The 14,539-nt window shown below is 38.8% G+C and overlaps 2 protein-coding genes across 2 annotated transcripts; both read right to left on the bottom strand.

Annotated features, from left to right (window-relative positions):
• Positions 1–1,082: 1,082 nt before the first annotated feature.
• Positions 1,083–8,512, bottom strand: LOC109467358 (polycystic kidney disease protein 1-like 2). The gene is made up of 10 exons (XM_019765301.1): positions 8,372–8,512; positions 7,682–7,819; positions 7,263–7,359; positions 6,848–7,005; positions 5,983–6,225; positions 4,472–4,585; positions 3,807–4,042; positions 2,593–2,726; positions 2,057–2,157; positions 1,083–1,229 (listed from the first exon to the last, which is right to left on the bottom strand). Exons 1-10 carry the CDS (start codon positions 8,435–8,437, stop codon positions 1,083–1,085), a joined length of 1,434 nt encoding a protein of 477 aa, XP_019620860.1. The 5' UTR covers positions 8,438–8,512.
• Positions 8,513–9,282: 770 nt separating this feature from the next.
• Positions 9,283–14,252, bottom strand: LOC109467308 (signal peptide, CUB and EGF-like domain-containing protein 3). Its single transcript, XM_019765252.1, has 10 exons — positions 14,246–14,252; positions 13,414–13,536; positions 12,847–12,969; positions 12,357–12,503; positions 11,866–11,988; positions 11,483–11,605; positions 10,798–10,920; positions 10,182–10,304; positions 9,858–9,980; positions 9,283–9,500 (listed from the first exon to the last, which is right to left on the bottom strand). The coding sequence occupies exons 1-10, from the start codon at positions 14,250–14,252 to the stop codon at positions 9,283–9,285; spliced, it is 1,233 nt and encodes a 410-aa protein (XP_019620811.1).
• Positions 14,253–14,539: the final 287 nt, after the last annotated feature.

Raw genomic sequence — 14,539 nt, 5'->3', positions numbered from 1 at the left:
TTCCAAAATGTAATCTCCATCTTGATACAACCTAAGGCCACACCAATTTAATTTCTTGGTTAACGGATTCGCCCGCTTCATTTTTTTCTGATTTGCAAATAAAAATAAAAATTCAGAATCAACTGCAAAATGCTCATATTTTGCCCTGAACAGTTTAAAACAGTCCTTTTCATCTTAGTTGTTACAGTTATTCCATCTTTCAATGCAATGGTATCATTAGAAGTTCAAAATTCATTGTTTAAATTTTGAACCAGCCTGATGTGTTGACTTCATGGCTCCTATCGTACCATTTTGGGCCATAATAGGATGCCTAGGCCTGTTTTTATTTTTATTTTTTTCGCCCGCCCGCTCCATTATTTTTCTAGAAAAATCGTGCATTCAAAGATTATATTTAAGAAAGTAACACACATAGTCAAATTAACATGGGTAACATATTTAAGGTTCACTCATATTAAATAGATCTAAATGGAACACATGAAAGGAATGTTAACTCCTTACAATATATAGTCCTCAATGCAATGATTGTCAAAGTAGATCAGCTGAGAACATCAAACAATGACTAACATAATATAAAATAATTGAATTAATAAGCATCCATGGGTATGAACATGCAAAGATGCTATTATTATTATTTAATAAACTGTACACATAGACTGTCTATTGTTGCAAACGATATTTACCCAGAGACATGTAAGGCGACGTTAGCATGTTCGAGAAAGGCACGATATTCTCTCTATATAATATCATTCATCTAGTCTAAGACATGTTCAGGGCTCAAAATACTGGGTGCATGTGCACCTTAGTGCACCCAAAATTGGAGCTGTGTACCCATTTTTTTCTGTGGGTGCACTGGTGCACTCAAATATTTTTGTACGTATTTTTGTACATACTAAATGTATAATAGTATACAGGATATTCTTGGCAACTAAGTGTCAGAAAAATAATATAGTAGTTGTTTAAGATTTTGAAGTTAGCTCCTATTTCAGATTCAAGCTCACAAGATGAGCAGTGAGATCTGTAACTAGATTTTGTTTTATATGATGCACCAAAAATTTTTGTGCACCTTTTCCCAAAAATGAATTTCAAGCCCTGCATGTAAGTGGCCTGTCCGGCAGAATTACTGATTGGGTGTCGTGTGGGTTGTTGGGAACCCGGGTGATCTCCACTCCAAACGGAGTCAGATGGTCACACAGGCACACAGTCTGTTCCCGAGTAGTCTTACTGCTAACCTGGAGGTCAACAACAGTCGTTAGATATGTTAAAAACACCACTCAATATTACATTGTATCAACAACAAAAACCGCATGTTGCGCACGGAATAGTGAACATTATTGCATGTTAAACAAGGAGGAAGACAAAATCACATTATTTGATTTTAAACTGCCCTTCTAAGACCTCGAAAGAAAGGACCTGTTTGAAGAGGCCATCAAATTCCATCCTAAGTTCTCCACGTTTACAGACAAAAAGAAAACTACTCTCCTCTTAACATCACAAAATCCACACACTATAGGAAAAGTGTGATCATTCGTTTTCCACTGCTTCAGGACAAGAAGTCAAACCCAATAAGTTAGAATTTAGTGTTTAGCAGAGTAGTCACATACTATATTGTTATCCATTGTCAATCCTTTATTTTCATGTATTTGCAATTAGCCTACGGACAAGAACTTGAAATAAACGTTCATTATTGCAGCCCCACTATAAGGTACCCAGATTACAAAGTCGTAACACAGCAGTACTACAACCGATGTGCTAGAATAAGATAATACTGTCATTGGGTGAAGAATATGATCAACTGATATAATCTATGATTGAAATAAAAATGAGGATCTTCTTTTCATAACCAATGAAAAAAAATGAGTAATTTCGTTAGTTTGAACAGTTGGTGAAGGTATGAGATCGTGGAACTCTTGTTTACAGTAGCTACATGAACTGGTTGCAAGTCACAGTAAAACACTCACTCAGATACAATGTGTATAAAATACAATCTATGTGTTGACAGCACATGTGCTACAACTACAGACTAGTCTTTTAGCAGTCAAAGGGTTAGATATTCTACCTTGCAGCCATCCCCCTTCCAAGTGTCATCGTCTGTATCCCAGAAGAGACACCCCATGCTGACCATGTCTGTGGTGTAACTGCATCCATGCTCCTCGCACTCTGAAATGGAGAGGTTTACAGTGGACTGAAATTTTTTGATTGGGAAGAAAGCTAAACCTTCCCAAAATAAATGAGTAAAGTAGCTTTAAAGAGCTTGACAGGATATCAAATGTCAATCAAATAGATTTTGAAAACAGCATTTACAAACATTGCAGTACCTTAAACAGGGAGAGAGGGCATCACTACCAGGAGCCTGAGTGTGTATATGGATGTTTTTGATGTGATGTGATCATATCAAGTCAAGTGAAAGGACAACTCAAAGATGAGATCTTTACCGAGTTGAAGAAGAGACAGAGTGTGCCTTGAAAGCTTCCCAGAGTAGCAAACTTTTTGTTGTGTGTTTTGTTAAAAATGTTCTTTAAAAGCATTTACGAAATGTTCAATACCTATTTCCTGTATCAACCAGTAATTTTCAAAAATAACTGCCTGATATACCGTCTATCTGTAGCCCCAGCGTGTACTGTCCACTTCCGTTGTTGACTTTCCCCACGAAGATCAAAAAGAAAGCGGTGAAGGTCTGGTTCCCCACAGTTCCCGAGATGTCAAAGTCGTCTGAAGTCAGGAGTTTGCTGCAGAAGACATAGAATGGAACTAAACAACCCAAAACTGAAGGCTATAACCAGGGCTCTAGCCAGCACCATTTTTTCCGGAACTTTGCAGCGTGTGGCGGAACTTTTTAAGACCAATTCGTCAACCTCGACAGACAAAATTAACAAAAATCTTGGGTATAAATATGAAAACATCTGAAGGATCACCAACAACCACTCTCAACACCAGGATTGGCCTCTCAAATTGCAGGAAATTTAAAGGAAAAAATTTCAAGTGGCTATAGAGCCCTGGCTATTCCACTGCACATATTAGTGTGTATTGAGATGTGGGTCTCTCCTTGGTGCTGAAATTATTTCATGATACATTACTTGTGGTAAACTTGGTATAAAAACAACAAAATGTATCTCCAGCAATAAAGAAACTTAAGGAAACTTTTCATTTTAAATCTGGCTAGGACTGATGCTGCCACATCCTCCATTTTTTGGCGATGCCTCAGGGGTGGAGTCATTAATGTTATATCCTGACTACTCTGCAATAAAGGCTTTACAATGAACTTAATTGCTTGGGAATTTTTGGCCACCAATGACTGCCATATTGACACATACACATGTATCTGTATTTGTATAGCCGTATAACCGCCCTTTGGCGTAACGCAGCGTGGTGGCAGCTGGACACATTACACCAAACAACCTGTTACACCTAACCCTTGAAATTGAACATCTAACTTTAAACATTGCACATATGTAGCAGTATATCCTTTGTTGCAATGGGTATAGAAAAAGGTCGATTTCATGCACACTATTAGAGTTGTATTCCACTTATTTTGCAAGGTTGTCCTGAACACTTTTCGTACCTATACAGTTAAAACCAAAGTGTGACCGATCATTACAGATGCCTCTTCATTAATATTTTGTTTAATGTACATGTATGATGTGGTGTAATTGTTGCATATTCAACGTTGCTCATTATAGATCATTTAGTTTACTTTTAATTTTAAGTGTACAATGGGTCTACAGACCATTGAATTGTCAAAACAACATAATTCAGACTGAGAATATTGTCTGCCAATTGTTTGAAGATTGGATTGAATTGAATTGTACCTAAAGTCGTGATCTGTGTCGTTGGGATCTCCGCCCATCTTGCCATATATCCTAGCTGATGAGATGTAGCTGGTAGTCCGCACCGTCAGGGTGACTCCGAACGTCTGGTTCTCGCGAGCTGTGAACTGTCGCAGGACCATCGTGGCGTTGTCGTAGTACTTGTAGTTCACCAGATGACCGACTCGGAATATTTCCGGGTTGTTTTGCAGGACGATGGTGATTTCTTCTGACAGGTCCTGGAAATATAAGAAAAACAGTTGATGAAGCAACAAAGTGCTTGGTGTACATTCAAATCAGTTATAATATAGCAATTTATAGCTAACAATACATGTAGCTATGTATCATCATGATTGACAATATTGACGATTTTCATTAGTTATGAACTTATGATCTAGAGAACAGCTAAACTGTGATTGTAGGTTGCATTATATCATTTTACTGCTCCCTGCTTAGCACTCAGAATTGTAATTTAGTAAATGAGTATGGAAATTAAACACACGCCACTAGCAGTCGACTAGCCCATTGTAGTAGCGATTGCACTTCTGTGTGGCCCAAGGACTATTGAATTGAAGATGGGCACTGCCCTATGCACCACTTGGTGCTGGAAGGACTTTAACTTTTTAAAATTTTAACAAACACTCTAAAGAAATCACTGGCGTGCTCACTTTAACAGGGATCTCGTTTCCTAAGTCATCCTCCAGTGTAACGTCCACCACAGATGACTGGATGTCCTCTGCTGACCTATCCCACACATACGGGTTGTCTGTAAAACCTGTGATCTGGAAAAAATTGAGTTTGAATAATTACCTTTCGTAGAGATATCAAGTAACTACAAACTACAAACACACTATATCCCTGTCCTTGGTACTCAGGTCACTGCCATATAATGGTAAAACCAACATCCATGTTCTTGGTACTGATCACTAACACTATGGTATAACCAACATCCCTGTCCTTGGTACTGATCATCTCATTAACACTATCGGTATAACTAACATTCCTGTCCTTGGTACTGATCATATCATCAACACTATGGTATAACCAACATCCCTTTCCTTGGTACTGATCATATCATCAACACTATGGTATAACCAACATTCCTGTCCTTGGTACTGATTATATCATTAACATTATGGTATAACCAACATCCCTGTCCTTGGTACTGATCATATCATCAACACTATGGTATAATCAACATTCCTGTCCTTGGTACTGATCATACCATTAACACTATGGTATAACCAAATCTCTGTCCTTGGTACTGATCATACCATTAACACTAGGGTATAACCAACATCCCTGTCCTTGGTACTGATCATATCATTAACACTAGTTTATAACTGAAATTCCTGTCCTTGGTACTGATCATATCATTAACACTATGGTATAACCAACATCCCTGTCCTTGGTACTGATCATATCATTAACACTATAGTATAACCAACATCCCTGTCCTTGGTACGGATCATATCATTAACACTATGGTATAACCAACATCCCTGTCCTTGGTACTGATTATATCATTAAAACTATGGTATAACCAACATCCCTGTCCTTGGTACTGATTATATCATTAACACTATGGTATAACCAACATCCCTGTCCTTGGTACTGATTATATCATTAAAACTATGGTATAACCAACATCCCTGTCCTTGGTACTGATTATATCATTAACACTATAGTATAACCAACATCCCTGTCCTTGGTACTGATCATACCATTAACACTATGGTATAACCAACATCCCTGTCCTTGGTACTGATTATATCATTAACACTATGGTATAACCAACATCCCTGTCCTTGGTACTGATTATATCATTAACACTATGGTATAACCAACATCCCTGTCCTTGGTACTGATTATATCATTAAAACTATGGTATAACCAACATCCCTGTCCTTGGTACTGATTATATCATTAACACTATAGTATAACCAACATCCCTGTCCTTGGTACTGATTATATCATTAACACTAGTTTATAACTGAAATTCCTGTCCTTGATACTGATCACTACAACAATTTTTTTTACCTTTTTCCTTCATTGTTGGTTTATGTGTATCTTTGGTGTAGGACCTTTCTAGCAAGCTAAGTAATGAGTTGCAACAATATGAATAGTGATATTAAGAAATTTCCACTATTGTCAATACCGAAGCAAAAGTGACATGTACCTTCCATTCGACATTTCGACGGGAGGCGGCAAAAGGAGACAAGGCCCTTACATCCGGGAACCTGACTTGTCCTGCCGGGATGGAAACTGGGGCGTTTCCCATCTCGGACCCAGATTCCGTGTCCAACACCAGCTGCATTGATCTTGTTCCCAGGGTAGTTGACCCAGGGATGTCCGGGGTAGCGGAAACAGCCTGGGCGACGTTGTTGACTTCTTCAACCAGTTTAGAGATGACCTCTTTCTCCTGTATCAAAAAATACAGTGGAAATCATGTGATTATCATGTTACTGATTCTGAAGTACAAGTTTAATGCTTATTTTAGAGGCTTTACTTTTATAACGAAACGTAAGATATCCCACAAAATCCTGAAAGGTATCCAGTGAAATACGGAAAGGCATCTCGTGAAATCTCGCAAGAAATCCTGAGAGCTATGCTGGACAAAATACTGCAAAATCTCACTAGATATCCCATAGGACTTGATGTTTGTACTGAACTCTAAAAAGAACGTTTCAAAAACTGTAATAATATACAGTAGTTGCTCAAAGTGAAATCTTTTGATCCAACACAATAAAGTTCTTTCACCTAGAGCTTTCGACCAATAACTCTGGTCTTCATCAGTAGACTGACCCTGTGAGACTTGTCATGTGGTTTCTTTGAAGCTTTCAAAACTGGGTCAAAGGTATCTGGTAGCCACATGACAAGCCTCACTGGGTCAGTCTATTGAGAAAGACCAGAGTGACTAGTCAAAAGCTCTAGGTGAGAGAACTTCTTGTGTTGGATCGCAAGTTTTAACATTAAACAAAAAACAAGTCATGTAACTACCAACACAGATAGACTTTCATGATATACAGAAGTTGTTTACGCACAAGTTTCCACAGTTGTTGTTGCTTTTCCCGCCGCTCCTTCTCCAGTTTTTCCCGGTACGCCTTGCGTTTCCTGGGCGGGAGGAAGTGTGACTGGTCCTCCAGCGTGACCTCCTCCTGAACGCCGGCTTCCATCAGGGTGGACGCCGTGTCGATAATCGCTGCACGGGAAGTTGCAGTTATCAATCAATCAATCAATCAATGAATCAATCAACCAACCAATCAGTCAATCAATCAATCAATCAATCAGTCAGTCAATCAATCAATCAATCAATCAATCAATCAATCAATCAATCAGCCAATCAATCAATCAATCACAATTGTTTATTGATCAATCATGAACATTGCAGCTGAAGGCTGATCATAGATGTACAGTCTAAAAAACATTCACAGCTACACAGTCTTAAAATGGACGGACCTGTAGCGGCAGGTTTCATATCCGGAAACCGCACTCCCTTCTCCGACAGACGCTCCATGGCCCTCGCCAGCTTCCCAATAATGTACCCGGCAGCTACCTGAAGCCCATCAAAGAAAAGTGTTATGTCTCATTACAATAAACGTCATGACACCTTGTGTTACATGTACACATTAGAAATCTGAATGACGCGTAATCCTTTTAAAAGTGGAATGTTTCTTTAGCTTGCAGTTAAAAGGGCATGAAGAACAGCATTAAGAATCTACAACTTCTTTCTGTTGAAGACTTTCTAACTTTGTATGGATCCTCTCTATGCCAAACACTCCGTATATTGCTCACTTAAATAAGCCATTATCAAGGTTGACCTGAAATGCATGACATCAACAATAACAAAAGTACAATAGGGAAAAGGCTTCTCATACTTGATCATCCATATTGAGCTTCTGAGACGACTTGAGGAGCAGGTCGGTTGTCTGAGCCAGAACCTTGACATGCTCCGCGCTGTCCACAGTAGAGGACAGGTTAAAGATCATCTCCAGCGCTCCAGGCAGTGTCATCAGCTAGGAGAGAAAAAAAGTCAAATTCTGTGATGGCCGATTCAATTAAATGTAACTTTTACATGTGTAATACTATACATCAAGCTTTTCTACATGTATATCATCACATCTCTGAATCCACCCAATATGCATCATAAGGCGGCATGTTTGGTACTATTGTTCTGTGTAGGAGAAAACTTTTCCTGCACAAAAAATCCTGAAAGAAAGATAAAGTACCCTGTACTTTTACAAAATATATGTCTGCTGCACAGTGTAGATATTCATTGTGGCATTGTGCTGTTGCTGTCTACTGTGAAAGTCTTACATATTGAAATTGTAACAAGACAAAACAAGGTATTATACCATGTGGGTACTAAGCAGCTAACTAGCTGATAAAGTCTTGTACATGTTAATAGGAAAAGAGATTTAGACCAATATCAGATTCTGGTAAATGTTCTTACTTGTTCTTGTAGTAAGGCATGTTCTTGTAGTAGACTATATTACATACTTAATTATTATTAGATGACCTGCTAACAGGTTTTCTAAGTGACTGTCACAATTTCTGATCTAACATACCTCACATTCAGTAGGCAGTGACTCGCCACAGTTCCCCTGTTCCCTGTTGTTACTCAGATACTGCATCACTACATCTGATGTCACCTGGGCGTGAACCAGACCCTTCAGACCTGGCCAGAAGTCTTTCAGTCTGTCCACGACTGGTGCAGTGACCGCTTCCTGTGGACAGATAGTGGCTCATGAGAAATCATTATGGACACAACAAAAGTACAGCAATCTATGTAATAATTATGATGTAGATTTGTTAGGTTTATTTGACATTAGGTCTTGTTCAACACATTTTATTGTTTGCTACTCTCTTAATATGTAATTTGCCATACATTGTACCAGGTGCAATTGTCGTGCAATAAAGTTCTTCTATGTACATGTATATGTACAATGTATAATATGTATGTCACCAGGACAAATACATGTAGACCACTGTCAATTGCTGATGTTGTGTATTTCATTCAGCTTTTATAAATTGCACTTAAGTCTCAATAAACATGAAAGGTATCCAATTAAAAAGTAAATAATGTCAGTCATGTACACTTACTGTTACTTGTGGAGTAGTGGATGCCTCAGTGCTTGATGTAGTAGTGGTCGTTTTGGTGGTTGTGACTTGTGCTGAAATTTACAAATTTCGCACCAGTGTGAGAAATCTTACATTTTACTAATGTTGGGGAAGCAATGCAAACATGTAAGTCGTTGTTGAATTTGACATGCTTTATAGTACATGTACTGTATACTTCTCACATGTTCATGTCTCACTTTGACTGTACTCTTGCGTGAACACATTTTGCATCTTACACAAATTACAAACTATGTTTACCATATTCTAAGGACACAAAAAAATAGTGTTACATCTTCATTAAGTCAAGTAAGTCAAGTACATCTTCTAGAAATCAGGCCACAATAATGTGTATTTTTTTTTAGACTATACCGCCAAGTGTAAAGCCCTTAGTTGTCGCTGCGTGGGTGCCAAGCTCATGGAAGATGTCCTCGGCTGTTGTGATCTCTTCCACGGGCTGGAAGGTTGATTCAGCAGTGGTACTAGCGGGTAGAATGATGGGACGGGTTGTTTCAGCTTCTGTTGTCTCGGTTGTTGGTGATATTGTGGTCACTGTGGCTGCTGTCGTAGTTTCTCTTTCTGTGAATTGTGGAGAGCACAAATGAGTGTTCATTATCATTTATTTTTGGGTTTCTTTCACTGAGCATAAGGCTGCCTTATGTTCTCAGAGGACAGATGACTGGAACATCTTACTAAAAGTAATGCCTTGCTAACATTCGTACATTTTTTATCTATATCGAAGAAAATTCATTCAATTTGGTCAAAAGAAAAAAATTAAAGTGGAAGTCAAAAAGAAATATTTTATGTTTTAAGGTGTGCTTATAAGGACAGAATTCCATGCAGCGACTGGTCATCAGAGACAGCAGTCCACCAGGTTTTTGTTAAGACTGAAGGTAGACATTGATAATGCACCATAAGCAACAATCGAGTACTCACCTTCACAAGAAGTCCCGTTCCCCATGTAACCATCACCACAGATGCAGACGAAGAAGCCTATGGTGTTCTGGCAGTACGCATTCGGATCACAAGGGGACTCTTCTGCAGCACACTCGTCTATGTCTGCAAATAACATAAAAACTTACAGTTACTGCTCATATTTGATAGCATTTGTGAAGACAAACTACTAAAAGATGACGCACTGACGCCGAAGAATTGCGAAGAAATCTAAAAATAGAGCCACATGGCAAAATTTTCACAAATAAGTACTTCACAGCCTGCCTTTTACAAAAAGATCTGCACATGTTCATGCTATGTTCTTACCTTGGCATCCCTCTTCGTTCATAGCGTAACCCTGGTCACATGTGCACTCGAAGACTCCGATAGAGTTGGTGCACACGGCATGGTCACCACAGATGTGAGGGGACTCTGTACACTCATCCACGTCTAGAAAATATAAGAAAAAAAAATTGCTGCTATCATTTTCAAGACCAAAATTGGGAAAATGCACAAATACAGTATACACATGACATATGTAATTACAGCGACATTGGTAAGGTTATAATAATCATGTAAGGCGGCTGAACTGAGACTGAGGATGAAGCATGGCACTATCCAGAAACACGCCTGTCTGGTTCTAGTATCTGTGCCAGAAATGGGTTTAGGCCATGTTTCTGGCCTAGGTTTAGTCACGGTTCTGGATAGTCTCCGCGTATCCAATAACTTAGATTTGCCGCAGACACGGTTCTGGATTTGCATGGTATATCCAGAACCGTGCCTGATGAGCATGGTCCTGGATAAAACAAGGTTCTGGATATACTAAGTTACCAGTGCATTTTTTATAACTGTGCAATCATAGCTGCTGAAGAGGCCACTCTTTTTGATAAGTGTGGTCAACTTCAAGTTGGTTTTTCCACTTTTTCTCATCACATGAACTTACCTGTGCAGTTGTGTGCATTCTCAGTCAGAGCATATCCATCCGAACAGGAACAGCTGTATGTGCCAGCAGTGTTGGTACAGAAGTCCTCACAGCCACCATTTTGTGAAGAGCACTCATTGATATCTGCATAAACAAAGTCATACAATGTTACTTGACAATGTGGGACGTATCAATCCTGTCAACTATCATTTGGGGCATCGTCACCTTTCAAGAAGGTTTGAACAGAATGTTTTATGATGGCATGATGCTAAATAATAACAGTTAATAATAGTACAAAAACAGACTGAATAACACTGATTTTTTTCAGTTACTTGTCTGGCAAATACAAATTAACATTGGAATACGATTTTACAAACGCACGAACAAAAACATTACAAAAAGCCTCACATGGGCTCTAATTCTAAAGTAAAGACCAGAGAGTCCAAGCCAATAGCCAAAAGCATTCTGATACCACACTGATACCATATAAAAAAACTTTTTTTTTATATCATAGTGTAGAAAAATATGTGTTTAACAATATTAATTACCAGTATTTTGGTAGATGTGTGGATGATCATGTATGCATACGTTACAGATCCAGTGACGCCACTGCTCAAAATTGTGGATATGTAACGTACGGTACATTTTTTAAGTGAAAACATGAGGCTTGTGTTTCTGTCCAGTCACATAACCAGACTGTACCCACCGTCACATGTAAAGCCGTCAGCATTATCTAGATACCCCGTCAGACAGGAACAGGAGAAACTCCCCACGGTGTTGTGGCAGTTGTGCAAACAGCCACCATTCCTGCTCCAACACTCGTTCACATCTGAAATACAGCAAAATCATTTTTAAAAAAACACAGCAGAATCGGATGCATCGGTAGAGGTCAAACCAGACATAAAACACAAAATAATCAATAAGATGCTATCATAATGAAAAAATGATATAATAATGAATTATTATTATAGTACATTGTCTGGAGAATTTGGAGTCCTTGGTAGCAGTGGGTTGATTATGATGATCCATTGTTTTATGCTGTCTTGATTACAGGTAATACTTTGACACACTTTATTAGTTGTCACTCACCATTGCAGGCAGCGTTGTCAGCGTCCAAAACATACCCGACCTGACAGGAACAGTTGAAACTGCTGGGGAAGTTGGTGCAGATTTGTTCACAGCCTCCGTTGGCAGTTGCACACTCATCAACGTCTGTGGAAGATTAAAAAAGACACAAAAGTTTATATGTCTCTTGTGCATCTGCATGTTTTTTTTTACAGACACCAAATTGAATGATGTATCAATGATAGCACTTAGTCTAATATACATTAGGCATCACACTGAAAATTCTCCATAGGTGCAGAAACTATAATAATGATTGTATGTTAAGAGAAATGCTAAAAAGTTGAGTTTCACTACATATCTTTATGGACTAACGCAAAGGAAGCTTAAAAGAAACATTTATGTAGGTGTAAATATCACTTTTAAGTAACTTTTAGAGTGTGCCAATACGGAAATTTCAGCATGCTTTAAGAGTGCTTATAAAGAGCAAATTGTGACAAATAATTCAAAAGTAAAACTTAAATAAAATGGACAGGCCGTACCGTCACAAACAAAACCGTCCATGTTCAGGATGTACCCGTGTCCACAGGAACAGGAGAAACTCCCGATAGAGTTGGTGCAGACGTGGTCACAGCCGCCGTTTGCAGTGTCACACTCATTAACATCTGTTGAAACGTGCACAGATACAATTTGCAATCAAAGGAGTTTTATTACAAGCCAACATTTTGATGACGGTCTGTCACTTTTCTCAGGGCAATAAAGAAGAAGAAGGTCGCCCATGCTCTTATGTCGAGCATAGGGTGGTGCCCATCTCCATTTCCGTAGCCCTTGGGCCTAACGTTGTTAGTTATAGTCATCTACCAAGTGAAGCTGATTGAATTATTCAGAATGTTCTTTATGTATATCAGGAAAACACTGGTATGGTAAATATATCATAAGTCTGTCATTGACCATGTACTAATGAATAAACAAACAAATAAACAAACAAACAAATGACAATAACTTTACCGTCACAGCCAGCACCATCAGTGTTCAGGAGATAACCAATGCCACAATTACAGCTGAAACTTCCCATATTGTTGACGCAGGTTTGGTTGCAGCCACCGTTGTCGGTCGCACATTCATCCACATCTGGAAAACAACCATGAATGAGTGACACATCTAGTTTGTAATCTCATTATTCAGGGTATCACCTGTGCTCTTGATTGGCATAACATAAGCTTAGGGCATTTGGGAAACTAGTTGTAGAACTTTTCATATCCTGTAAAGCCTGTACACAAGAAATCACTGCAACTGTGTTCAGACGCAAATCGTTTGAAACCTGTTTGAAACTACCTCCCAAGGTGGTTTGGGATCAAGTCACTTTCAATGAGATTTGCAGCATTCAGATGGGGCCACTCGAATCCAGCTTTGATGGAATTTGGATCGAATGTGGTTACAGCGTTTTCATGTGAACAGGGTCTTTAGTCTGTTCCCAACCGCAATCTGCGTTAAATTCCTTTGTGTAATCTATTACCCATCTAACCAATAACGAACCATTAATGACAAATGGTGATTGATTGATTGATTGCTTACCACCACAGGTGTGGAGGTCAGAGTTCAGGAGGTAGCCGTTGACACAGGAACAGTTGTAACTCCCGATGGTGTTGGCACAAGTCTGGTCACAGTCGCCATTTGCTGTCAAACACTCGTCTACATCTGTGGAAATAATGAAAGAAAGATCATAGTAAGATTAGAGGGGAGAGTTACTGGAACAGTAGTTTATCACTAACATCTTTTCTCGAAAGAGAGAAGAAAAATATGACAATGATGATGATGTTTATTTGCACATTCATGCCCATGAGGGCTAAGCGCAGTACACATATATATTTCACATGAGTTGTATAGACACTAAAATTCTACAGAGGTGCTACATGTATACTACATTTATTGCATACAGATGGATGAGCATATAAGCTTAAGGCTAACATTGAATAGTTTACGTGTTTCTTCCCTCTTCTTAAAACAGGTATATACGAACTCTCAGAGTTTTTGTTGTGCATGAGTATTGTTACGAGATCACACACACACACACACACACACACACACACACACACACACACACACACACACACACACACACACACACACACACACACACACACACACACACACACACACACACACACACAATGATCTAACCTGGTGTCCACTGAAACCTATTTTAGCAGCTCTCCAGGAAAATTTGGCAGCTAAAATAGGTTTGGACACCAGGCTATGATTTATCTAATTCTGTCCAGGAAACAGGAAAAAAACGGGTGTAAAATTCTTACCATCACAGGCAAGTCCATCAGTTGTGTTTAACAGATAACCAACACCACATTGACAGTAAAAACTGCCAATTGTGTTAAGGCAGGTTTGGTCACACCCTCCATTGTCAGTCAAGCATTCATCGATGTCTGTAAGAAAACATCAAAACATCATTGTATATTTAGAAGTTTTTTCCAGACAGTTGTTACTTGTCTCCTGTTACTGTATTGCAATGTGTTTTATTCTTGATTGTAAAAGCAATTAGCCTTCGGGCATGATTTTGCGAATAAAGTTTCTAATATATATCTCTCAAAACACCATAAGAAAACAAAACTACATGTAATACTATTATTATGACATAATGCTGAGGTCACATTTCCTAGCCAGGGCCTGGTCGGGCAGTCTTATGGAA

Source organism: Branchiostoma belcheri, unplaced genomic scaffold, assembly GCF_001625305.1.
Source record: "Branchiostoma belcheri isolate BF01 breed outbred unplaced genomic scaffold, Haploidv18h27 scaffold18, whole genome shotgun sequence".
NCBI classification, from domain to species: Eukaryota; Metazoa; Chordata; class Leptocardii; order Amphioxiformes; family Branchiostomatidae; genus Branchiostoma; species Branchiostoma belcheri.
This window is presented reverse-complemented; position numbering and strand designations above follow the sequence as displayed.